General features: G+C 47.8%; 1 protein-coding gene across 4 annotated transcripts in view; it reads left to right on the top strand.

Annotated features, from left to right (window-relative positions):
* Positions 1 to 27,277, top strand: part of ASAP1 (ArfGAP with SH3 domain, ankyrin repeat and PH domain 1) — a 340,245-nt gene that overhangs the window by 13,418 nt on the left and 299,550 nt on the right. For 3 of the 4 annotated variants that reach the window (XM_026495401.4, XM_026495402.4, XM_026495403.4), the window contains exon 2: positions 23,577 to 23,662. In XM_026495401.4, coding sequence (XP_026351186.1) covers positions 23,604 to 23,662 — 59 coding nt within the window. In that variant the 5' untranslated portion in view covers positions 23,577 to 23,603. Of the gene's footprint in view, positions 1 to 23,571; positions 23,663 to 27,277 lie in introns of those variants that run through there. The other variant, XM_057307952.1, reaches the window with a different exon arrangement.

The raw sequence follows: 27,277 nt of genomic DNA, 5'->3' as shown, positions 1-27,277 counted from the left end.
ACTGTGAGAGAGTGAATTTCTGTTGTTTTAAGGCACCTCGTCGTTGGTGCTTTGCAGGGTCAGCCCAGAAATCTCAGACTGACCAGAAGGAGGCTTGCATGTGTCTGGAGATCGGCTTGTGGCATTTATTCAGCTCACACTGGCCTGAATCTAGCCTCCACTTGTCTGTTCTTGTCGTGCCTCCAAATGGCACTTGTTGAGAACTTCCCTGATGTCACTCTGGGAGCAGGAGGTTAGAAGTCTGTGCTCCCAGCCCAGAGGCTGAGAGGGACACTAAGGAGCAGCTCGTCAGGAGGCGAAGTGACAGTCCATCTGTCATGGGACTGTATTGAGAAGGGCATCCGTAGAGCAGACAAGGGATGAGGGGGGCTTTGGGACCAAATGCGGAGAACGGCATAGGACAGTAGCCGCGGCCAGTGTGTGCCAGGGATCAGAGAAGGGTTCTGTGTGTGGGATGGGGAAAGGGTGGTTCTGGGGACTCGGGCAGCAGAAGCACCTGTAGTCTGGAAAAGTGAGCAGGGACAAGATTGGGGCGGAGGTTGGCCCTAATCCTGCCACCGGGAAGGTGAGCTGTGTGGCTCTGTGCTGTAGAAACACTCCCCCTGTGGGGCTCAGCTGTACCCGCTTCGTCTCTGACCTGAGCGCCAGCCTCCCTGTGTGGTGCACTGAGAGGAGATTCAGATGGGAGGGAACATATCCCGAGCTTCAAGCATGGGAGTTGTTCTGGGTCGTAGAGACAATGTTGTGGGAGAAAGAGTGAGGCCATGGGCATGCGAGCGTCCAGGGTCAGAGCCCTGGGTGAGAATGCCCACTCTGCCCTTGCTTTGAGACCCCCCTTTCTGTGTGCCCTGCTGACACCCACTGTGGAGCGGAGATGAAAATGAGCTCATCTGTACATCGGAAACCGGGGATGTACTGTATGGTGACTAACATGATATAATAAAAATCATTAAATAAAAATAAAATAAAATGAGCTCATCTAGGATGAGTCTGTGGCACCTGGGAGGCCCTGAATAATAAAAGTTAATTCTTCTCTACTTAACCCTGGGACTCTGGAAAAGGGCTTTGTGCTGCTTATAAAACCCAATAATCAGAGGTGGAAAGAGAGAGTCAGCATCTGGAAACACCTGCACTTCATGGGGGCAAAGTCACTGTCAGAAAGGTGGAGGGTGGAGGCCCTACGAGGAAGGGGTGAGATGCGGGGGCTCCCAGGAGGCCTTGATAACACTTACTGGCAGGAGTAACACTCATGTCCTCATTGCTCTCTAGTTACTTAGAATGTTGCAGAAAAGCAGGTAGAGACTTCTCAGCCTTGGATGACTTAAAAATAGTCCCTGGCCTCAGAGTGGCCAAGCTGTTCCCCATGACCCCTTCCGCTGATGTGCCCCTTCCCCACTCACCCCTCCTCTGCCCCTCTGCCCAGTGATGACCCTCAGGCATCCTCCTTCCAGCCATTCTGGCTACAAACCTTAATATTTATTCCACACTTATTTATTTCAGTTTCCACTGCACACCAGCATTATTCTAGGGTCTGGGCAACAGCAGTGAACACGACAGGGGAAAATCCCTGTCCTCATGGAACTAATGTCCCAACTGAAGAGACAGATAACAACCAGACATCAAATATATGGATATGAAATGGTGAAAAGTGCTTATGGGGGAAAATTGGAAAGGAGACTGGGGAGTGCTCAGGGGGTGTGCTCTGTGAAATGGAGTGTTCAAGGAAGCTGTCTCTGAAAAGGTGACATTGGAGCAAAGACCAAAAGGAGCTGAGGGAGTGACCATGTGGCAGTCTGGGGTAAAATGTGTCCTAGACAGTGGGGATAGCCAGTGCAAAGGCCCTGGGGTGGCTGCATGTGGGACCATGTTCAGGGAACCTCAAGGAGGCCAGTGTGGTGCACCCCTCTGTCCAGTCGACTTTAGAACATTTTCCTCACCCCATCCATACTCCCCATTTACTGTCTCTCCTCATTTCCCCCAACTCTTCACCCCCAGCCATACAAGCACTAACTATGCACATTTCTACACCCCCACCCCTGCTGGATCTAAACCTAATACCTGTGCATAACAAAATCTAGAAAGAACAGGAAAAAGTAGAGCAGAAGATGGTGATTTCCAGAGATGACCACTATGCAGTTAGGCTACCTGGTTTCTGCAGATGGTGACAAAATCTTATACAAGTACTTTAATGATCTGATGTTTTTCACTTAATATATTGGGGGTCTCCACGTGAATAAATTTTCACATTATCATTTTTGATGGCTATGGGCATACCATAATTTACTTCATCAATTCCTTATTGGTAGACATTTAGGTTGTTTCTGATTTTTGCATTTATGTGCTTGTCCATATATTTACATGACAAATTCCTAGAGGCAGAATTGCTGTTTTAAAGTGTCATATGTATTGCCAAACTGCGTTTCAGAAAACTTTACTAATTAATATTTCCGAGAACAGTTCCTTGAGAGTGGGTATTTCTTGAAACCCATGTCAGCCATGACCACTATCAATTGTATTAATCTTTGCACAGCTAATAGGCTAAACATAAATGTTGGTTGTTGTTCTTTTTTTTAAGATTTTATTTATTTATTTGAGAGAGAAAGATAGCAAGAGAGAGCATGAGCGGGAAGAGGGAGAAGCAGGCCCCCTGCCAAGCAGGGAGCCCTATGCAGTGCTCGATTCCAGGACCCCGGGATCATGACCTGAGCCGAAGGCAGACATTTAACCGACTGAGCCACCCAGGCGCCCCATGAATGTTGTTTTTATTTGCATTTTTATTTATTTATTTTTCTAAAGATATATTTGTTTATTTTAGATCAAGAGAGAGTGTGAGTGGGGGAGGGGCAGAAGGAGAGGGTAAATCTCAAGTAGACTCCCTACTGAGCACAGAGCCCGATGAGGGGCTTGATCTCACAACCCTGAGATCATGACCCAAGGTGAAATCAGGAGTTGGACACTTAACTGATTGAGCCAACCAGGCGCCCCTTTATTTGCATTTTTAAATTTAATGCTGAAGTGGAAGATATTTTCATCTCCTAGCCCTTGGCTTTCCTAGTTTAGGAGTGGTCTGTGTGTATCTTATGCTCATACTTGTATTTTGTAGACATTTTTTTTGTTTATTTGTAGCAGGTTTTTATATATTAGAGCAGCACTTCATTCCAATTTTAGCATATGAGCCGCCAAAGCAAGCACCCCAACCACCACTTCAATACCTTATTCTAATATATATTTGTTCCAGACGTGTTCTGACTCATTTGGTGATAACCAATGCTTATTTGTTGGTATGAATGCATATAACGAGAAAAACTGTTTTGAGAGCCAAAAACATGGGTTGCATTCCAATGTTCACTCAAACAGGGTTTGTATCTTTGGGAGTGTCCCTTTCCTTCTCTGGGAAACCTCAGTTTTTTGTCTATATAATGAGAGGGTTGGCTAATGAGATAAAAGTAAAGAAAAAGGAATTCTATGATCGTGTGATAATGTAGCACCCTTGGTCCTCGTATTTGTTTAGTATCATTGAGTTCTAGATATTATGCAATGTTTCTTTGATCAGAATGTCATAAATCAAGTAGAAAGTGGCCTATGTATGGACTATAAGACCTGTTGCAAACTGATCTAGGCCAGTTGCCAATTTAGTTTTATTTAATATTGCACTTTTACGTAGACTTGACGTTGCCCTCAATCGTGACTCAAGCTGCTTGCTCAACCTTGAGGGCCTCGATTGCCTCAGCAGAAAGTGTGGGAGGTGAAGCTGATGGGTATCGAGGTCATTTCCAGCTCTGTCTTTATTATGCCTATGAAGAATAATGGAAAGAATCCACTGGGAAAAAACCGGGATTCAGCCTGCCCGTTGACCTGCCCGAGGTACCAGAATAAGCAGGTGACAGCTGGATTCGAACCCAGGACCCGTGCCTCCAAACCTCTGGCTCTTTCCCCGGCTCAAGTGCCATTATGGGTGGTAAACCAAGATCTGCCACGATCACTGTTAGGCATGGGGCTTACTTCATTGCGCTGTGAGTCCCCTCAGAGGGGTCTATTTGTGGGAGAGAGTTTTGGGGACACAGGGAGGAAGGAAGATTACTGGGAAAGTATCTGGATTTCTAAGGACAATGAGTGAGACTTAGCAGAGGGAACTCAGGGGAAGGAACAGAGAATCCCAAGATAAGTGAGAAGGCAGGAAGGTACTGTATGGGAGGGAGAGCACAGGCCAGAGAGCAGGAGCCGGGAAATACTGCATGATCGAACCTTTGTACGAAGGAGTTAGAAAGCCAAGCCTCATCTGGAAAGTGCTAGGACAGGTCTTATTAATTTCTCTACAAAGTCATGCAGTTATCTTCTCCTGAACTTCCACGTGGCTGCCCTCTCTCCTTCCTCCCCCTCCTCATTCCCTTCCTCCTCCTCCTCCTCCCACTCTCCCTTCTCCCTCCTCCCCTTCTTCATCCCCCTCGTCCCCTTCCCCCCTTTTCTTCCTCTTCTTTCCTCTCCTTCCTCCCTCTCCTCCACCCTGCAGCTTCCATGGGAAATGTTTCCATCCCACTCCCACTCCCTCCATGTCAGGCCCCCACACCTTTGCTCAGTGGTCTGCCTTGAATGCCCGTGACATTCATCTGCTCGATGAGCCCCTTCTCCTGAACCTGAGCGTCTCCCCTCCCAGGAGGCCATTCCAGACCTGCCTGATTCCCAGTAGAATTGAGCGTCTCCTTGTCTGTGTCCTCTCTCTGCCAGTACAGGCTTTTCTCAATGTGTCTGAAACATTTTAATGACTGGTTTTGTTTACACCTCTCTCTCCCTTATTACTTTGTGGCTTCCTGAGGGCAGATACTGTTATACTGTTACCTTATTTGGAACCCACAGGATCTAGCATAGGGTCTGGCACACACAAAGTGTTCCATTGAAGATATTTTTTGGGTAAATTAATGAAACCTTGTACAATCCAATTCAATAGACATTTCGCTGCTCAGGAGACTAGAATGGCATATTAGTAATACAGTGTGAATAGCGGCAGTAACAAATATGTAACCGCTCAAATACAAGAGATGTTTTGATTTGTTCTTCACTCATGTGAAAGTCCAAAATGGGTATCAGTGGTGGCTTTCCATGATGTGGTGACTCACAGACCTGGGCTTCTCCCACCTTTGTGGCCCTGCTGTCCCCATGGCTTTGTCATTGCTGCCCCCCCTGGCAGAAGGGATAAGGAACACAGAAGAGGGGTGCCGGGGTGGCTCAGTCAGTTAAGCAAACGACTTGACTGCTGGTCTCAGCTCAGGTCTTGATCTCAGGGTTGTGTGTTCAAGCCCCACATTGGGCTCTGCGCTGGGCGTGAAGCCAACTGAAAAAAACAAAAATGCAGAACACAGAAGAGGCACACATACTTCTTAAAAGTCTTGGCCTGAGCATGGAATGTTTTTCCATCTTTTTGTGTACTCTTCGGTTTCTTTCATAAGTGTTCTGTAGTATAGATCCTTACCACTTTGGTTAGGTTCATTCCAAGGTATCTTATGGTTTTTGGTGCTATTGTAAATGGAAGCGATTCCCTAATTTCTCTTTCTACAGTTACACTGTTAGCGTATAGAAAAGCAACTGATTTCTGTGCATCGATTTTGTATCCTGCCACATTGCTGAGTTGCTGTATGCGTTCTAGTGATTTGGGGGTGGAGTCTTTTGGGTTTTCCACATAAAATATCATGTCATCTGTGAAGAGAGAGAGTTTGACTTCTTCTTTGCCAGTTTGAATACCTTTTATTTCTTTTTGTCTGACTGCTGTTGCAAGGACTTCTGGTACTATGTTGAACAATAATGGCGAGAGTGGGCATCCTTGTTGTGTTCCTGATCTTAAGGGAAAAGCTCTGAGCTTTTCCCCATTGAAAATGATGTTTGCTATGGGCTTTTCATAGATGGTCTTTATGAATTTGAGTAATGTTCCCTCTATCCCTACACTCTGAAGAGTTTTAATCAGGAAAGGATGCTGTATTTTGTCAAATGCTTTTTCTGCATCAATTGAGAGGATCATATGGTTTTTGTCTCTTCTCTTATTAATGTGTTCTATCACATTGATTGATTTGCAAGTGTTGAACTACCCTTGCATCCCAGGAATGAATCCCACCTGGTCGTGATGGATAATCCTTTTAATGTACTGTTGGATCCCTATGGCCCAGCAATCACACTACTGGGTATTTACCCTAAAGATACAGATGTAGTGAAAAGAAGGGGCACATGTACCCCAATGTTCATAGCAGCAATGTCCACGATAGCCAAACCGTGGAAGGAGCCAAGATGCCCTTCAACAGACAAATGGATAAAGAAGTTGTGGTCCATATATATAACGGAATATTACACAGCCATCAGAAAGGATGAATACCCACCATTTGCATTGACATGGATGGAACTGGGGATTATGCTAAATGAAATAAGTTAAGCAGAGAAAGGCAATTATCATATGGTTTCACTTAATATGTGGAACATAAGGAATAGCATGGAAGACATTAGGAGAAGGAAGGGAAAAATGAAGGGGGGGATCAGAGGGGGAGATGGACCATGAGAAACTATGGACTCCAGGAAACAAACTGAGGGTTTCATAGAGGAGGGGGGTCGGGGGGATGGGTAAGCCCGGTGATGGGTATTAAAGAGGGCACGTAATGGCAAATATTTCTACCCTTGTTCCTTGGCCGGAACTCTGACATTGGGTTACACACCTAACCACAAGAGAGTCTGGGAAATGTAGTCTCGCTATGTGCTCGGGAAGAAGTGGGACCAGAGTTTTGGGGAACAGCTGTATGGTCCTCATTTGAGCCCAGTACCATTTCTACCAGGTAGACCTTAATTGCCACTGAGGGAGAGTCATAATTTGGTGTTAAAAGGAATGAATGAAATCACCCTTTGAGTTCCATCTACTGTCCTAGATACCTTTTATACATTTTCTTAAGTTAATGTCATAGTAATCGTAAATACCAACCCAAAGAGTTTGGTTTGGGTTGGTATTATTAGCTCTATTTTACAGATGAGGAAACTAGGACTCAGAGAAGCGGAGACACATGCCTGCGGTCACCCACCGGGAAGTGGTTGAGTGGGTATGTCGGGTAGGAAGCTTCCTGATGCATAGAACAAGACGGGCTTAATTGGAACAAGAAAAAGCACTGACTCATGTAACTGTAAGTCCGCGAGGTGGGGGCGGAAGGTCAGTCTCCCCACAACACACACACAACACCCTTGAATTAAGATGATTGAAAGAGTTTCATAAAGGATTTTTAAATTAAGGTAAATTTGACATAAAATTAACCATTAACCATTTTAAAGAGTACAATTCAGTCGCATTTGTACATTCACAATGTTGTTCAACCATCACCTCATCATCCAAAAGGAGTCCCTGGACCCATTAAATAGTCACTCCCCACCAACGCCCCCCCCACCTCCAAACCCTTGGCAACCATTGTTTCTGTCTCCGTGAAGTCAGCTACTTTAGATGTTTCATATAAGTGAAATCATACGGTGTGTGTCCTTTTGTGTCTAGCTTCTTACACTTGGCATGATGTTTTTGAAGTTCATCCCTGTTGTAGCATATATCAGTATTTCATGCCTTTTTATGGCAAAATAATATTTCACTGTATGGATAGGCCGTATGTTGCTTACCCATTCATCCATGGGTAGACATTTGGGTTGTTCCCACCTCTGGCTATTGTGAATAGTGCCCCTGTGAGCATTCATGTTCAAGTATTTGTTTTAAAACCTATCTTTAGGGGCACCTGGGTGGCTCAGTCAGTGAAGCGTCTGCCTTCATCTCAGGTCGGGATCCTGGGGTCCTGGGATCGAGCCCCGCTGAGCAGGGAGCCTGCTTTTCCCTCTCCCTCTGCCTCCCCCGTCATGTTCTCACTCTCTCACTCTCTGGCTCTCTTTCTCTCTCAAAGAGATAAATCTTTCAAAAAAAACCAACCAACCAACCCTGTTTTTAATTCTTTGGGGTATATCTCTAGGGATGGAATTGATGAGTCATCCGGTAACTCTATATTAACCTTTTGAGGATCTGCCAAAGTTTCCCAAAGGGGCTGATCTTTTTACATCCCTGTCAGCAATGGGTGAGGGTTCTGATTCTCTCCCTCCTCGCCAAGACTTGTTACTTTATGTTTTGTGTTTTCGTTTTTGTTTTTTTTTATGGCTGAGCTAGTGAGTGTGAGTGGTCTATCACTGTGGTTTCAGTTTGCATTTCCCTATGACTAATGCTTCTGAGCATCTTTTCCTGTGCTTGTGGGCCACATAAAGGGATCTTTAAGAAGGCATGAGTGTCCAACTCTTGGTTTCGATTCAGGTCATGATCTTGGGGTCCTGGGATTAGGCCCTGTGTTGGGCTCTGCGCTTAGCAGTGGGGAGTCTGCTTCCCTACTCTCTCTCCCCTGGCTCGTGCACTCTCTCTCTCAAATGGATGGGTAGATCTTTATTTTATTTTTTATTTTTTTTAAATTTTATGTATTTATTTGAGAGAGAGAGAGCATGAGTGGGGGAAGGGACAGAGGAAGAAGGAGAGGGAGAATCAGACTCCCCGCTGAGCAGGGAGCTTAACATGGGGCTTGATCCCAGGACCCCGAAATCATGACCTGAGCCAAAGGCAGGTGCTTTACCGACTGAGCCACCCAGGTGCCCCTGGGTGGATAGATCTTTAAAAAAAATAAATGAAACTTAAAAAAATAAAAGAAGGCGTGAGAAGGTAAGGAGGCTGCAGGGATAGTGCAGTGCCCAGGGCAGGTGGCTCTGGGACTCCTGTGGCATGACTGGCTTGAGAGATGGGCAGGGAATGGTAAGTGGAACCTGGAGACAGTGAGGGCTGTGGGGAGGGGCCCTGACCAGAGCTGAGACTTGGGTTGAGGGTGGCAGCCAGTTCATAGTTACCACCAGAGAGGCAATGGGGTGGGAGGGATCGTTACTCCAGTGTTACTCTCTCCTGCTCAGGTTTCCAGCTGGGGCTCCCTGTTGGCTAAAACCATCCTGCAAGCCAGAGGGGTAGGGAGCCCTTCCATTAGCCCCTAGAAATCAGTTTGGGGCACGGAGTAGGGGAGAGTGGAATGTGAGGGGCATGTGGTATACTGGGTTCCAGAATTCTCTTCTCTTCCAGAAGCCCTGGCTCCCATTGCTGCAGTTCTGTGGCTCTTGCTTCATGTGTGGGTTTCTCCTGAGGCTGGTCGTGACACCGGCCAGCAGCTGTTTTGAGCTTCCCTTCTATATTGTCACATCCAGAGGAAGACACGAAACACCATTTCTAGGACGTCTTCCAGAAGACCAAGAAAGAGCTTTCCCAGAAACCTCCAGCTTCAAGTCTCATTGACCCCAATTGGGTCATGTGCCCCTCTAAACTAATAATTAGCAGATTGCTGGGACGGTTTTGAACCGCTTGGGCCCACACGTGCAGGAACATGTGCTTCTGGGGAGGAGGGGAATCCCAAATGAGTTCAGGAAGGAGGAAGGGTGCTTGGTGGCAACCCACAGAGCCTTTCCTGGGGAATTCCTTGACATATGTCTAATTAAAGCCCTCGCTTTGTCTGCTCTGCTCGTACCAGGCCAGAGGTGAGACCAGAAGTGCAGGCCAAGGCCTCCTGGAGACGTTTTCGCCCTCCCTGCTGCAGGGGCTGGTGTTCAGGCAGCGAGCCGTCTCAGGCCCCCGTGGGACTCTCTCCCAGCCCCTGTCCTCCCTCCTGTGGCCCACCGCCCTAATAACCATTCCAGGCAGTGAGGTCTGAGTTCAACCAGAAGTCCAGGGAATGGAGTCTTTTTGCAGATCTTGTCACAAAAGACAGGATTTTTAAAACCCACCTATTGTATGATTCCGCTTATGTGAACTATCCAGAATAGGCAAATCCGTAGAGACAGAAAGTTACACTGTTCTGCTGGGAGTGAGCCGAGAGTGGAGTGGGCAGTAACTGCTGGTGGATATGGGATTTCTTTGTTTGGGCGATGAAAATGCTCTAAAATTGATTGTGGTGATGGTTGTGCCACTCTGTGAATTGTAATAAAACCATTGAATTGTATACTTTAAATGGGTGAGGTGTATGGTATATGAATTACATCTTGATAAAGCTGTTACGGGGGAAAAAAGACATAAAGAGCTCAGTCTGCTTTTGTTCTGTTTTATTTAAAGTTGAAGTCAGTTGGTACTTTATTCCCTAATGATAAAAATTTTCTGTAGCTTACACCAGGTTTTTTCCCTACTGCCCACCCCCTTCCTCCTTCTTTCCTCCCCTCCCTCCTTCCCTCTCTCTCTCTCCCCATCCTGCATCTGCCTCTTTCTCTCCTGCTCCTTCTTTCTCCCCCGTACTTTCCCGCCTTCCTTCACTTACATCCTATGGACCTGACCCAGTCCCCAGACCCTCTGGGCACATTAGCAATGCCCAGCCAGTGGAATGTTCCAGCCACTGGCCATGGAGGTCAGTTCAAGGATGCTCACCCTCACAGCAACCCTGAGACTGTCCTTAGAACTGGGAGGGGGGCTTTCCTCCACGGGGATTGCTGAGCTGTGGCAGCCTGAAGGCCAGTGACCCCGGAGGGCAAGCCTGCCTGATATTCTATCCCCAACTCCCTCTAGGAATGCAGAGCCAGCGGATGCCGAGAAACCCGCCCTGCCCACATCCTTGGAGCCCCTGACTCCAGCCACACCCAAGTTACATCTGACCCTGGACTTTGCAGTTTTGTCAGCCCATAAATTTCCCCTCCTTTTCTCCTCAAGCCAGCGTTTGTTGGGTTTTCCGTCTCATGAATAAGTCTAGCTGTGGCTCCTGCAGACGTGGGCCCTCCACGCTTGGACGACTCACATGACTCCTTTCCACAACAGTCCCAGGGCCGTGAGCCGGGACTGGTCTTTCCGCTCATATCTCTTCTATCAGAATGAGCCAAGAACACCGCTTCCACAGAGGAAACAGGCTGACGCTAGAATGTCCCAGCCTAGCACACGAAGTCCTTTGTGAGGGCCTCAGGATGGGCATCTGGGGACCGCCCAGCGGCCTTTCCCTGTGTCCACCGGGAGGGGCCCGTGTGGCTCCCGTGGCAGGTCGGCCCGTCTGGGTGTGTGCGCATGCAGTCAGACTCAGATGTGTGCTGGGAGCTGAGGCCTTTGTTCTGACGTGGGGGCCCCTCTTTTTCCCTTTCCATTTTGGGCTCTATATTGTAAACCATTTGAGTCATACTTATTTAAGACTGTACCATGTTTGTAACAATGGGGAAGGGGACCCATGTCAACACTGGTCACCATGATGTCAGAGTGGCAGGTCTCTGCTCTTTCCGCTTTGTCTCCCTGGCTCCCAGGAAACGTGGCGAGCCGCTGTGGGGCCCGGGCAGTATGACTCTCGTTTTATCACTGTGGCACTGGAGGCTTCGAGGAGCCATTGCCCAGATGGCCACATCTCCTGCCACTTCGGAGCAGTCACATTCCTGCTGCAGACGAGTTCCTTGCGGTTCTTTGTCGTTCAGGGAGAATTGGGTTGGGGCAGGTGGGAAGCCTAGATTTCTAAGAGAAGCTGGGTTCACACCAGGCCCCAGAAGTCGATGCTCAGGATAGCCTATGTTTGAGACAGCTGCAAAGCAAGAGGCTTGAGGGAACCAGGGGCCCGGTTTAGCTGGCGTTGATGGGGCTCGGATGAGAAATGAGCGTGTGCCTGGAAAGTCTCGGTGTGAGGGTGTTTGTTCAGGCAGTTAGTAATGAATTCATTCAACAGACATTTTCTGAGCCAGATGCTGTGCTAGCTGCAGGGTCTTCTGGTTTCCCCAGCGTCTTCTCTGGAAGGATAAGGATGGGGCTTGGGGTTGTTGTGCTTACAGCTCTGTCGTGCCTGCCTGGGTCATGTTCCAGGGGCCTTCCAACCTACCAGGCATCTTCGGTGTCTCCAGCACCACTGAGGCACGAGGGGGAGGCTGCAAGCCCACAGCATGTCTGCTGCATCCAGCCCCGGTGTCACCCCCTGCACCTGGGAGACACACAGCTGTGACATAGAAGAGACTTAAATCCTCACTGGAGGGAAAGAGCCTTGACTCTGGGGAAACTTAATTTTGAAAAGAAGTTTTGTAGACACTGGCTGATCCTTCTAGGTTTACGGCAGTAAAATCCCTGAGAAGCAAGATGGAATTCCAGAAAGAAGTTTGAGGATTGGGATTGCCCCAACAGTGGCATCACCTGCTCACGAGGCTTCATCAGGGTGGGGCAGACAGGTGGTTTCTTCTAGCACTTTCTGTTCACTGGAGGTGGCAGGGTGGGAAAGCTTAGTTTAGGTCATATGACTCTTTCCCTAGAGTGGAAAAGGAACCTCCTCATTTCCCATTTTGACAACTCATACGGAAGTCTTTCTGATGTTTCCTTGTTTTTATCTGTCTCTGAACGTATATTCGGTCAACAGGTATTTACTGAGCACCTGTAAAGCATGTTACATCATCATGTCAGGTGCGTCTATTACCGTGTTCAGGCTTACCCACAAACTGCCTCTGCCTTCAGGAAGGAGATGAAACTCATGAGTCAGGCCCCCCTTTTTAGGCACGACTGCACCGGACTGTCCTCTCCCTCTTTCAAGGCCATCTTCTTCCAGGAAGCCTTCCTTGATTGAACTTGCCCTTCTGTAACCATTCAGCAAATAGTGCCTGCTGCATTTCAGCCCCTTAGCCAGGAGGGCCTTATAAGTCAAGGTCAAAGATTTAGAGGAAAGTAGGTCATGGTCCCTGTACAGGAGGAATTTCTGGTAACTGAGTGTGGTGATGGGAGCAAAGTTAGCCTTTGTACATGGAGGTTTTCAGTGTGTTCCCGCAGTCCTGTTAGTGTGGCATTTTGCTCTTATTTCCTATTCTTCAGTAAACTTACGGAGCTTGTAAGTCAGCAGAGGGAAAGTGCCCATCAGAAAGCATTTCCTGCGTTACTATGCTATGTTCATTATTCATCCAACAGATATATCATTCATTTATTCTTCAACTATGTGTCCAGTCCTAGAAATTGGAACTCTTGTGCCCTCTTGGTGGGATCATAGAAGGGTACAACCTCTGTGGAAAACAGTATGCTAGTTCTTTGGAAATTAAAAATGGAACAACTGTATGACCCAACAATTTCAATTCTAGGTGTCTATCTGAAAGAATTAAAAGCAGGATCTCAAAGAGATATTTAGGCACCCGTGTTCATTACTCATAATAGCCCAGGGGTGGGAGCAACCCAGACTGTCCATCAGTGGGTGAGGAGATAACCAAAATGTGGCACACACGCAATGGACTGTTACCCAGCCTTAAGAAGGAAGGAAGGTCTGGCACATGCTGCACTATGGAGAAACCTTGAGGACATTGTGCTAAGTGAGATAACCCAGTCACAAAAGGCCAAATACGGTATGATTCCACTTATACGAGCTATCTACTGTAGTCAAACCCTAGAGACAGAAAGTGGAATAGGGTGGCCGGGGCTGGGGGAAGGGAATACAGGGAATTGTTATCTAATGGGTATAGAGTTTCGGTTTTACAAGTTGAAAAAGTTCAGGAGACCTGTTATATGACAATGATTAAGTGGATATACTTAACACTACTGAACTGTACAGTTAAAAATGGTTAAGGTGGCAAGTTCTATGGTATGTGGTTTTTTAAAACCACAATTAAATATTTTTAAAATATATGTATCCAGTCTTTTAGAGCAGGCGTATTGTTAAGTACTGAGAATTTTCTTTTTTTCTTTTTAAAGATTTTATTTACTTTATTTGAGAGCGAGTGTGAGCGAGAAAGAGAGCAGGAGCAGGGGGGAGAGGGAGAAGCAGACCCTGTTGAACAGGGAGCCCAATGTGGGGCTTGATCCCAGGACCCTGAGATCATGACCTAAGCCAAAGGCAGACCCTTCTCCGACCGAGCCACCCAGGCACCCTAGCACTGAGAATTTTCTGGTGTACAAGCCAGACAAGGTCCCTCACGTCCAGACCTTCCATCTACCACATGCCACAGGGGTTGTACAGCAACGGCAAGAGTTGGTGGCTAACTAGCCCATGTGTGCAGACGAGGAGGTGGACGCTGAGCAGCGAAACAACCTGTCTCGGTCCCCAGGATGCAAACCGTATTTAGGGGCAGGCGGGTGGAGAACCTTGAGCGAGAGGCTGCCTGGCTGGGGTTGCAGTAAGTCAGATGCTGGCGCAGAGTGCCCGGGAGCTCGGCTCAGCAGGCTCATGCTGTGACAGGTGTTAGTGCTGTGCCTTCCACGGGGCAGAGGGGTCAGCAGACAGCTGTCCCGCAGAAGGTGTGTCTTAGGCTGTGGCATCAAACTTGCTGCTCTGTGGGCTTAGAAATCCCTCTTCCTGTTTTTTCTGTCCAGTATCCCCGCCCCGTTCATCCCTCAAAACCTGATGCTGCTACCACCTCCCACGGTGAAACCGCTCTGTGTCCAGTCATCTAAATAGTTTCCAGGCTTTGTCCATTTTCACAGGTGCTAGTGACTGTTGCTTCACTCTTCCAACTTCATAGGGGAGGGTGCCCAGCTTGGACGGGCATCTGCTGGCATCTGTTGAACTGTTGTAGGAAGGAAGGAAGGAAGGAAGGAAGGAAGGAAGGAAGGAAGGAAGGGAGGGCAAAATGGAAGATAGAGCCAAATATTTATTTCAGTTTTACAGTTTCATGGGCATTCATTGGATCTTGTACCTGTGGACTGACAAGGGAGGAATTCACTTCCTTTCCTTAGGAGAAGTGCAGATATGGATGGAACCTGGGCCGCAGACAGGTGGGAGGCTGTGGGGTGGGGCCCCAGGCAGGGGCCGGTGTGTGGTCTGAAGGAGATTATTTAGGCTGCTCGTTTCTCAGATTTTCAGCCTTTGGACTGTTCTGGGCTTTAACGAGATGGGATCGGAACATGTCTTGGCTGTACTTTCTTTCCTTTGATTCTGAGATGCCTTGAGTTGTAACATGCATTCTTGACATCATCACAGGGCTGGAGGAGAAAACAGAAGTTCTGCCTCATTAAATTTCATTGATAGTTCAGACACATTGTGTTTCAGAAATAGGAAAATGGGCAAATATGGCTGTCACAGAATGGAAGGAATAAGGTGATCACAGAGAGTGTTGTTAAATTGGGCTGCTGGGTGGTTGAGGCGGATCGGACCTCCTCGGGGGAGTCGGGAGTGCACTGGCATAGCCAGGCTGGTCTTGCCAGCTTGTTAGAGGTCTTTTTTCAGTCCCAGCACTGGGGGAGAAATCCATACAGCGGAGACCTCTCTCCTGAGGCTGCTGCCGCTCTGAAGGCTGGTGGGATTTAAGGGAAAGAAGAGGATTCTGGAATCAGGCAAATCTAGATTCCACCAACACGCTGGGAGAACTCTAGCAAGACACTCATCCCGTATTAGCCTCAGTTCCCGTCCCTATAAAATGGAACAATAATAATAAAACCTGTCTCCTGGGTTTGCTGCAAAGATTAAAGAAGTTCTCGCTTGTGTAGTCTCTGATACACGTAGGAAGCACCGATCGGTAGGTGTTAGCTCTGTTATGTTTTCAGCTACTGTGTAATCTGTTGCCTGCCCTATAAGGTGGGGATCACAGTGACAGCTCTACTTCTCGCAACTCAGGCCTGGGGCAAGAGTCAGCAAGACTGAAGGTGGCAGAGTCCCTGGGGCCCACATAGGGCCTGCGTGGTGTCTAGTGAGCACTTAGCAGGGGGCTCCCTTCTGGGAGTGGGGGTGGTGAACACCTTTCCATGCGAAGTCCTTTCCACCCTGCTTCCTCTTCCCTTGGGCAGGGCAAGGCTGGAACCCTGAGGTGCTGTTCCCAGAAGGTGACTTCCGGGCCTTGACTGTAGACAGGAGGCAACAGCATGATGACCACCTGCAGGAACCATGTCCATGGTGCTGGCCTTGCTGGGAAGCTGCCGGGTCAGGACTCTGGGATGTGAGTGTCCTGTCAAGTTGTAGGTTGTGATGGTCGTGGCACTCGTCTGTCACACGTCCTCTCTCTGCTAGCACTTCTCACATCCTTGTCTGGGGGCCATACCTGGCAGTGTTGGTCCCCTGGCACTTCCAGCCTGCCCCTGGGTGGCAGAGAACACGCTCCTGGGCAGAAAGTCCCGGACGTTGCTTACGGTAGGATGCACTTGACTGTTAATGGATTTGTGAGTGTCAAGGCCACGCGCGTGGGCACATTACAGCCGGCTGCCACCCCCATTTTCCAGAAGATGCAAGCTGGCAGAAGTGAAGTTTGTTGTCCAAAGTCACACAGCAACTAGGTGGGGGAGCCAGCGTTGGCATGTACGTCTTCCTGCTCCAGAGGCTGTCCTCTTTCCGCTACTTGAAATGCCTCTCCCCCTGCCAAGCCCTGGGCTGCCGGCTTCACCCTTCTCCTACACAGTGAATGGGAGCAGCCACCCAGATGGCTCTGCACCCCACATGCTCACTGAGAGTAAACACCAAATTGTTTGAAAGGACCTCCGTTGCACTATTAAAACAGTTGGCACAACAAGCCCCAGGCACCCACGCACGCCACCCTTGCTCTTCTTCCCGGGGGACCCCGAAGGAAACGTGTTGCTTTGTGGAGGCACAGGCTGAGCTCCACCTGCTGGTGCTGGTGCGAGGAGTGGGTCATGGCTCGGGAGTGAGCCTCACTGGCCTCCCAGCACATGACTTCCAAGGCTACCTCGTTGTTCTCTCCGTGGCTCCCTGAGGCTGTCTGTCTGGCGTTCACTTATTTTAAGATGCACAAAATTTTCAGGATGCAGCTTTTTAAAATGTGGAGGATCGTGATTCACTTGTCGTATGTAGATTCCTCTGGTACCCAGTTCTCCTTTCTCTCCTCACCCGTGGGGTTATTAAATTAGGGTCTCATTCTCTGAACATGGGCTCTAAGCAGAGACCATGGCTATTTCGCTAACCATCATGATCTCCTTGACATTGAGCTTAACAAATACTTTTTCAATAAATTAATTGGTGGATGAATGGATGGACGCATTTCCCCAACAGATGAGTTTCCTTACAGGAAGCTCTGAGCGATGGGAAATAGCATGCAGTAGACACTTAGTAAATGTTTGTAAGGCAGGTCCTGTGACATTGTGTTCACACCCAGATGAGACGGCTTATGAGCATTCATCCTGTCTGTTGTTTCTGTTCCTGTCCCATCCGCCCCCGCTGGACCCGACTTCCCCTCCTTACTGTCCTGTGCAGTGCACTCAGGGCATAGGATGTAAGTTACACGGTCACAGTCATCATAAATTTATAATCTAACAAGACCTTTGGAGTGAGTAAAGCCTTCCCTGACCTCTTCTTTGGAGAGGAGAGACCCAAACCATCTTTGATTGTTGCTTCAACCAGCAAGCGAGGCAGGGGGGTGGGGCCCAGGCTGAAGTCCAGAGGCATCAGAATTGTTAGGCAGAGCACCTCGATCTTTCTTGGTGCGCACTTCCACACAGTCTTGTCTGCTTTCTTCCTCCTCCTCCTTCTTTCTTCTTCTCTTCTTCTTCTTTTTCCTCTTCTTCCTCTTCCTCTTCTTTTTCTTCCTCTTCTTCTTCTTAGATTTTATTTATCTATGTGTGAGAGAGAATAAATGAGAGAGAAAGAGAGAGCACGAGCCAGGGATGGGGGTTTACAGGGGGGAGAAGGGGAGAGGGAGAAGCAGATTCCCCACTGAGCAGAGAGCCCTATGCGGGACTCAATATTAGAACCCTGGGATCATGATCTGAGCTAAAGGCAGATGCTTAACCGACGGAGCCCCCAAATCTCCCCTTGTCTGCTTCCTCCTATATCATACTTGAATGACTGGTCCTGGGCAGAGTCATTAGGACCAGCCCATCCCAAACACTTGCTGGCAGGCAGCAGGAAGATGGAAGAGGAGAAACAGCACGAGTCCAGACTTACCTGGCCAGAGAGGCCGCAGGTGCCTAACTCAGGGCTCCTTGGGGCAGCGAGGGAAGCAGGATCGTTGCTTGCTAGTGTGTATGGAAACTGGGAGACATAGCAATTGGTACGGAATCCCCATGACCAGCTCACGGCGGCCCCAGCATTCACCGTTCAGCAACTGCTGTAGGAGAGGAGTTTGACTTACCTAGCTGAAACAATCAGGAAATAATAACGGGGTATATTCGGTGTGAATTTATACTGTTTTATGTAGTGTAGTGAGTACAGCACTGAGCTTGGAAGTCAAGCTCTTCCAAGCTTGAATCCTAAATCTACTACCACCAGGTAGCTGTGTGACCACATGCTACCTAAGTTCCATGAGTCTCAGTTTTCTTATCTGTAAAATCCAGACAATCACAGTTCCTTGCAGGATTAGGGTGAGGATTGAATGGGGTGACGAAGGTGCCCGGGACGGGTCTGGCTCCAAGACAGTGCCCAGTAGGGGTCACTGTTGCTGCCGTTAAGTGCCTTGAGAGTTCAGCATGGCCAGATTGTTGGAGAAAGCCTCTTGGAAGACAGGGAGTTTCAAGTAGGACTGGACAAATTGGGCTTCTAATAAATAAGACGAGGATTGGCAGAAATAAAATGTATTCAGGCTGTTTTCTCTAGCTCCTTGATTTTCCAAGTACAGCTTTCACAGACCAGGAAAGATTTAATCAGTAAATAGGCCAAGTGTTTGCTGTGATGCTATGGGGAAAAAAAGGCATTGTCCAGGCTGTAGCCAGCTGCGGATGACTCAGGAGTTCATAACATCCTCTATAAAAGGATACACATCCCCACATCCGTGCAGTCACTTCTGTTGAATAAAATCCACCACCTCTTTGGGGATCGGCAGTAAAGACGGGTTTATATACCAAATGAATTATGTCCCTTATTCCTGCGTGGCATGCAGGAATTGCTGTCCCGACTGACATCCTGTAAGTTACAGGGTAGAAATTCAGTAGAAGCAGCAGAAACACCAGTGGTAAAAAGTGTGGTGCTCCATGGTAATGAATTCTGGTTCACTCGAGCAGGTGCCGCTTTCCATCTCCCATTCCTGGTGGCAGCGGGAAATGAGAGGTTGTAAAGAAGAGCATGGGAGTTGATAGCAATGTTCACTTTGATGTGTATTTATTGAACACCTAGTTATAGGTGCTGTGTGTTTCCTGCCTGGATCTTTGAGCCCACCCTGGAGGGCACTGCAGGCAAGTGTCTCTTCCCATGGAGGGCTTCCTATGTATGTCTGTCTTGCCCCCCCCCCCCCCCGGCTGTGCTGGGCCAGTGAGGCATGGGAGTTGGTGCAGAAATGCCCCAGCTTCCCTACCCCAGCATGGCAGTCCTGCGGTGTGTTCCCCGCATCTCTCAGAGAGTCCCTCATGGAACTGAGCTCCAGGCAGCTAAGCGGGAACCCGCATAACCTTGGACAAGTTCCTTAACCTCTGAGTTTCACCTTCTTGTAGGATGGCTGTGAGGATCAAAGAGTCCGTAATATCACGGCCCCCACTGTTGGTTCCCATTCATTCATCGGATGCTGGGAACCAAGCATTTTGCTCAGTGGTTTAACTGTGTTTGTCACTGATTCTCATGGTGACTGTATAACACAGGGACTTCAATTATCCCAATTTTAAAAGGCAACTGTAGTATGAGGAGATAAGTAACTCCCCCAACAGCCATATTCTGAGTTCTAACCCAGATGCATTTGTTATAAGGGCCGACTTTTAATAATGAGCAAGTAGTCTAGCAAAGAAGCTGCTGTTCCTGTTTTTATTAGCAAGTGCCCAATATATAGTAGGCTCACTCTGTTTGTTGAATTATAAAATAATGAATGAATGCTTGTTGCTTGAGATCATGAACTTTCTTTTGCTCTTGGCTCCGAATTCAGGCAGTGAGAACAGTCTCTAGCCCATGGCAGGTACAAAACAAATTATTGAATGAATGGTTGAATGAATGAATGTAAAGTGGTATTTTTTAAATTACTGGTAGTTCCCCGGTTCTAAGGAAATCGTGTTAATTGAAAGACATTATTTGTTTCATCCTTACAAAAACCAATTCCAGGAAGGAAATAGCCTTAAAATCCCAACAGTATTTATCTCTAGGCGTTAGGATAATAACAGATGTTAGTTTTATGCCTTAGTATTTTTCATGATGGACCCAGATTACCTTCGTAACTGGAAAGAAAGAATCTCTGTTGGGGGGAAGAAAACCAAACAGTCTCAGAGTGTAAATGGATCCCAAAGCAGCGTGGGCGCGATACTGCCGTGTACGTGGACGCTAAGCTGCCGTGAGTGGTTTCCAAGCCGGGGCAGCAGGATGTGAGCTGACTTTGGTGTCCCTCCTCACATGGCTCTTTCACACGCCCTCTCTCTGGAGGTTCACACCAGTCCAGTGACGTAGGCTAGGCTAGGATTGGTGGCCTTGTTTTACAAACAAGGGACCCGCGAGCCACAGAGGCTCACTGACCGGGACGGGGCTCTGCTCACGGGCAGAGCCGGATTGGAACTTGGCGACGCTGGGCTTGAAGCCTGGTGGCCACTGGACTCTGTCCCAGCAGCCCCTCCTGAAGACCCACTGGAGGAAACGGGACAAGAGCGGAGGGGGGTTGGTGGACCACGGGCTCATGAGGTAGATGTTTTGAGCATCTACTAGGTGCTTCTGTGGAAGAGAAGCCTGGCTTGGACTTTCTCAGTCAGACAACCTGGGCTGGAGTCGCAGGTCTGCCACACACTGTCGTGGGCACGTTATTTCATATCCTCGAGCCTCAATTTTCTCATCGGCAAACTGGCCCAGTGTTGTCTACCTTACAGGGTCATTGTGGGGGTCAGGCTGGCACCACGCAGGTCCTCTGTAGGGAGGTCTTCTTTGCCGACCACCTGTGCTATCCACGTGGGTGGCTTTTGGGTTTTTCTTCCAAACTGTACTGATACTCGTTGGTGTCCATAAATTAGTATTTCCATGTGTATTAGTCAGATTTTACCAAATTAAAAAAAAAAACAAAAACAACAACAACCCTCCGAATTGCAGTAGCTTGCGTGACAGCAGACGTTTCTATTCATGCTCACGGGTCTGTGGGTCTATGGCTTGGCTGATCGAGGTTGGGTTCAGCCTGCTCAGGGTGGACGTCCGGTTGGGTCCAGATCGGCTCCACATGTTAGCAGTCTGCGGTCCAGACTGAGAGTTGGCAGCCGACAGGGACCAGGGAGACATATTCCTTTCATGGCCCATCACAGGAGTGGTAGACTTGGGACCCTACTCTGTTGCTTCCATCCACATTCCATGGTTTAAATAAATCACTGGTCGAGTCCAGAATCTGGTGGGGAAGAGGACTGCAGTGCTCTAGAGGGAAGGACTATAAAGGCACATGATGGAGGGCACAAACGTGTAATTCAAATCAGGGCGGGAATGAAGAAGTGGGAGCAGTGACCCCCCCGGACATTGTTTCAGGTTCCACACTTGGGTGAAGCAAGAAAAGCAAAGGAACAGCATGTGAAGGAACGGCCTGGGAGGAGCACGGATCGTTGATACAAATAACGGGGCCTGAGTCGTATACCAAGTGAGGGTGGGATCTGGAGGTGAACATTACAGGAAGGTCACAGTCTGTGATACTGAGGGAAAGCATACGTTTACTCTTATTCAAGGGCTACTGTTTCGATTACTACAGCTTTGTGGGGGGTTTTGAAATCGGGAAATAGGAGTCCTTCAACATTGTCCTTCTTTTAAATGATCATCTTGGCTTTCCTGAGTCCATCACATCTCCATGTGATTTACAATAAGATGGTCAATTCTCCATGTAATTTAAATGTGTCATTCAAGGTTCAGGAAGATTTAGACAATCATTGTTGGCCTTTTGGTTTGAAGGAACCGGTTCGGTCATTCATTCAATAAATATCTATTAATATTGGGGTGGGCACTGTGTAGTTGGTGCTGGGGATACACCAGTGAGGAAATCGTAACACAGTCTTGTGCTCAGATAGCTTACAATCGAGTCATATCAACAGATCAAGAGATCAGTTAACATTCATATTCATGAATGCATGATTATGAGTGAAACCTAAAATACATTCTGTGATCTAATCTGGAGGAGCCAGGAGAGTTTCCCTGATGAAGTAAGACCTGAAGAAGTACAGGAGTTAACTAGGCAAAGATGGTAAGTGAGGAAGACTTAGGGAGAGGGAGCAGCATTGGCAAAGGACCTGGGACAGAAGGACCTTGGCAAGTTCCAGAATCTGAAAGAAGGCCATATGCCTGTAGCAGTGAGCCTGAGTGGACAAGATGAGGCCAGAGAGATGGACAGGAGTCAGAGCATGTTAAATAATTCTGGTTTTATCCTAAAGCACTGAGAAGCCTTTGACGAATGTTCAGCTGAGGGTGGAGAGGTGAGGGGGTGCGGTGCCACAATCAGACTGGTGTTCTAAATTTTTCATTCTGCATATCAGCCGATTGTAAGGCAGAGAGCTTAGTTGGGTCTGGATTTTAAACACAGTTGTTTAAAAAAACATTTTTGACATTTATGGGACTATTAGAAATCTGAACATTGGATCTTTGGTGATATAAGGCAATCATACAATCTTTTTAGGTATGGGAATGCTATTGCAATTATATTTTTGTAAAAGACCTGGTCTTACAGATACATGCTGTTCTATTTATGACCAAAATGGTAAGATTATTTGCTTCGAAACAGTAATGTGGGGAGAGGGAAGATTGATTTTAAGTTGATGGTGATCGGGGCTGGGCAGTGGGTATGTGGGGTTCAGGGTGCTCTTCTCTGTTTTTGTGTCTACAAAATTCTCTACAATAAAAGATAAAAAAGAAAAAAAAAAGAAAAAAGAAAGCGATGATTCTGGCTTCAGTGTGGGGGACTGGATTTCAGAGGGAGAAATGGTGATGAGAGGAGACCAGGAAGGAGGCCCAGGTGGGAGGGGCGGAGGCTTGGTTCAGGGCTGTGTCAGGCGGGATGGAGAGAAAGAGAGAGGTTGACAGAACCTTAGGGAATAAATGAGACGGACTTGGGATGGATTGGATATGGGGATAGAAAGAGGGTGGGTCTAGAGTGTCCCTGGGTTCTGGCCCCAGATGGGGGTGGCACTCTGAGCTAGCGATCACTGGAGAAGGATCCAGCGGTCCCTTGGCTCATTTTGTTTTCATTCCTCACCTCTGTTTCCCCTCTATTCTGCAAATATTGAAGCTGTTCCCTTACGTAACACCTTTTATCCCAGACTTCCTGTGCTCTGTGCACTCAGCAATTAAGCTTTGGTATGCATGAATTCATTAAAATCCTCTCTCAGGTTCAGAGGGGCTGTCCTGAAATATGTATATTCATATAGCTCTACCTCCTTCCTGGACTGGTCCCCTTGGCCAGTGGGGGGTGGGGGGGGACACCTCCGCTTTCCCGTGGGCACAGAGCTGCATGGGTCCGTCTGTCTGTTGCACCTGTGAGCACACTTTGATTTCATGTTTAGAGAAGTTAATGACTTGTAAATTGCTCTCGACTGTAGAGCTAGAAATAGAACGCACGAAGGATCCCTGAGCACTTGCACAGATCCGAGGATAGAGACACCAGCCCCAAGGTGGATCGCTGAAACACTGGTTTGCTGGCTGTTCTCCTTCCCATTCCTGGACAGCCACTCGGTGGTGTCAGAACATTCCTAACAAGGATGCCAGCCTCTGCATGAAATCCCATGTTGGTTTGAGAACATGTCTTCTGCCCAGTCCCACTGGATGACGCTTGTCACCTTTTCTCCTGCCCCCATCCAGGTAATTCTCTGATGTGACGGCTGAGACATGAGATCTTCAGCCTCCAGGCTCTCCAGTTTTTCGTCGAGAGATTCACTATGGAATCGGTGAGTGGCCTCAGCCCATCCTGTCTAGAGAGCCCAGCCTGGGAAATGCAGAGGGATTCTTCGGGGGTGGGGAGGGGTTGAAATTCAAAATTTGATCAAACTGCATACTAGAATCTGACAAAGACACCGTGGGTGTGAATATTAGTAGCAAACGGATGTGTGGCATTTGTAGGGCTGTAGACTTCTCAAAGTGCTTCCTGTTGTCACACCACCTGCGTTCTTCAGGCAGAAGGCAAGGTAACAGGGCGGCGGTTCCAGAATGAGGTCAGGAATAACAACAAAGATGACACCGTCCATAGTAGGTGCTGTTTTAGCTGAATGACTCTTAGAAACAGGGTCTCATTCCATCCATGTGACAACTCCACCAGGGAGGAATTACTACATTCATTTTACAGGTAAAGAACACGCCCAGCTGGATTTGAAGTCTGTTTTTCCTGATTCCAGGTCTCCTGCCTTTTTCCTCTATGCCATGTTCCCTCTTGGTAGAGGTATAATTTGCCCCATTTTGCAGCTGGGAATACTGAGGCCTGGGGTAGGGGCCTGTGGTAGAGTTTACAGAGTCTGACCTCAGTGGGTAGAGGTTTGTCTTACTGGACAAGAAGATGAGAGAAAAGTCAGAGAGTCTGAGAATTTTAAAGTTGTCAGGGTAACTTGACCGAGGTCAGTCTGCTGTGGCTGTCATTTTCCAGAAATCAGCTTCATGTGGTGGAAAGAGCATGGGTGCTGGAGGTAGAATTCTGGCTTTGCCACCAACTGGCTGTGTGACCTCAGGCAAGTCACCAACCTTCTCTGTTTCTTCTACTTTCTTATCTCTGAAAGGGAAATCACAACATTTATGTTTTAATTTGTGTGTGTGGGCTAGAAAAAATAGACAATAAAGTGTCTTGTGTAAAGTAGGCACATATAGGGCATTGTAATTATTTCAAGTTTTAGGATGGAAATTGTTTTTAAGTATCATTAGACCAGCAAAAGTGTCCTGAATGGACAAGAGAGGCTGGAGGCAGGGAGGCGAACCTGAGAGGCTTTGACGTGACCCCAACATGAACTGCCATTTGGGGTAAATGAGGTTTCGTATGCTAATTTTCCTAGTTTGTCTGTGAGAGGAATATCCGAAGTCATGTTTTATTTTGTTTTATTTTTTAAGTCAGGAGTCCAACACAAAAGTGATAGTTTTGCAGATGTCTTTTCAGGTGACATTAATTATAATTGCAAAACCCAGGACATTATTTAGGATTAGGTTTTGCTATGAATGATGTAAAATCTAAATGAATGTTGGCTGAAAGAAAATAGAGGTATATATATATATATCTTCTGAAAGTTCAGACACAAGTTGTGCAGGGCTGCTGCAGCAATCTGTGAGAGACCCAGGCACTTGCTCTTTTTTCTCTGCCATGTGGGCCTCCAAGCCTGAGGCACCTCATGGTCCAGTGTAGCTGCTGCTGCTCCAGCCATCACATCTACCAGCAGGAAGAAGGCAAGAGAAGAAGAAAGGCAGGCTCCCTCCCTTTAAGGATGCTTCTGGGTATTGCACCCGCTGCTTCTACTTCTATCGGCCAGAATTTAGTCTCTGCACAGGTGCAAGAAGACTGAGAAAAGTGGTCTTTATTCTATGAGACCATGTGCTTACTAAAATTGAGACTCGTTCTTGTAGACAAAGAAGAGAGCAGATATTAGAGGACAGACCTTACTTTGCCAAGCAAATAGTTCTTGAAACATTGCTTTTAAGAGGAGGGGCTCTGTGGCCGGATGGCTGGTCTTTGACTCCTGGATCCATGGCTCCGTAGTTGCATGACCTTGGGAAAGTTGCTTAACCTTTGTGTGCCTCAGTAAAATCGCATTTCATACATCCTTATAAGGGTTGCCTTGAGCATTAGAGAAGTTAAGTGAGGTGGAGCCCTTGGAACAGTGCCTGGAACATAATAAGTGCTAAGTGTTAGCTCTGAATATTAGTGCTGCTCCTACCACTTCTAGTATCAACACTATTTCTGTTACCACCATGACCGCGTCTGCTGTTACCACTACCTATCCTGACTACTTCTGTTACTTCTGCTGCTGTTTCCTGCTGCCAGTACCGTTGCTCCTAGTGCTTCTATAACTATGGCTGTTACTACGGTACCACTGGCATTTGCCAGGCACTGGACACGCATTTTAAAAATGGAATCCTCACAGCATGTTAAGTATTCTTTTCCCAGGGTGAAGGTAAGAGTCAGCAAGGATAGTAACTTGTCAGGTGTCACGCAGCTGGCGGGGTAGTGGCTTCCCACCGGGTAGGTAGGGTAGTGACGGGAAGGGAGCATGAGGCCCCTGCTGGGGTTCTGCAAATATTCTGTCCCCCGGTCTGGGTGCTGGTGACACAGGTGTAAAAATTCTTTCGATGGCACACCTATGACAATGATAATTTTATATATTTATACTACATTTCAGTAAGAAAACAGCAAAGCCTTTACTCTCTTCACTAGAACATAAGGCCCAGTGCCTCTGTTTCTTTGTATTTGTTTATTTGTTGGTTGGTTGGCTCTTTCGTATAACATGTGGCTCGACTGCTTATGACTTCGTGCCGGGACCTGGCCCAGGGTGCTTGGATACAAAGGTGTAAGCAGCAGGCACGACCTGGCCTTCAGAGAGCTTTCTGCTCAGGAAAAGGAAAGAGGCAGATCCCATACAGATCGACAGCCACGGGGTTAGGCTGAGCATCGGACCCTCCGGGGCCACAGGAGGGGCACACCAACTAATCCACGCAGGTCTGTGTCTGCTAACGTAATGTAGCTGTCTGTCTCAACAGACTCCTTTGATAGGGAGAAGATTCCAGCATCCCTGGGTATGCTGATCCCGTGAGGGCTACATCCGAAAACAGAAAGCACTTCCCTCCGTTCCCTGCTACCTGGCACTGAGAAGGGGTCAGCTCTTCTTTTTCGTGGAGCAGATAAAGAGTTGGAGCCGAGTTCAGTAGACAAGGAGGGGAACCCGCAGGAGCAGAGACTTTCTCCATGTATTGAGACATAAGTCCGGGGACCTCCTGCTTGGTTTGTCTGGTTATTAACGTGAACGTATGTGCAAACGAATGATTGAAATCACACCTCACCACAGGGCAGTTACCGCCCCTGGGAAAGCTCAAGTCCAGGGGAATAAAGAACAATGTGTTTCCTTTTTTTCACCCCAAATACCACCAGGACAGCACCTGGAAGTGGGATTGAATTCTGAGCCAGCAGTAGAAATCAGTTGGCTTTATTTCCAGGGTTTTTCTCCTTACGTAGCAACTACCGAACGGAAACTTTAGACCCTCCAACACCAAGCCCTCTGTGACACCCCAATCCCCACCCCCGCCTTTGCTTTTCCAAAGGGTCAAGGCAGACGCCCTGTTATTATCATGCCGCCAGCTGTCAGCCCAAATTGAATTTCCCTGAGCCCAGCTGATGTCCCTTTTTGGCCACAGGGCAGGGGTCAGGAATGAAGGCTGCGCATGGACGGGAAATGTGTCCCTCGGGCTGAAAGCAGAGGTGCTGACCTCTTAACTCTGGGCTGCATTTCTAACATTGTTGGAAGGGTTGGAAAGCCTTATGATTTCTAGATGTAAAAGAAAAATAAATGCGTTTTAGAAAAACAACATTCAAGTTC

This window comes from Ursus arctos, unplaced genomic scaffold, assembly GCF_023065955.2.
Source record: "Ursus arctos isolate Adak ecotype North America unplaced genomic scaffold, UrsArc2.0 scaffold_6, whole genome shotgun sequence".
Lineage (NCBI taxonomy): Eukaryota > Metazoa > Chordata > Mammalia > Carnivora > Ursidae > Ursus > Ursus arctos.
Note: the sequence above shows the minus strand (reverse complement) of the source record. Positions and strands in the feature narration are given on the sequence as shown.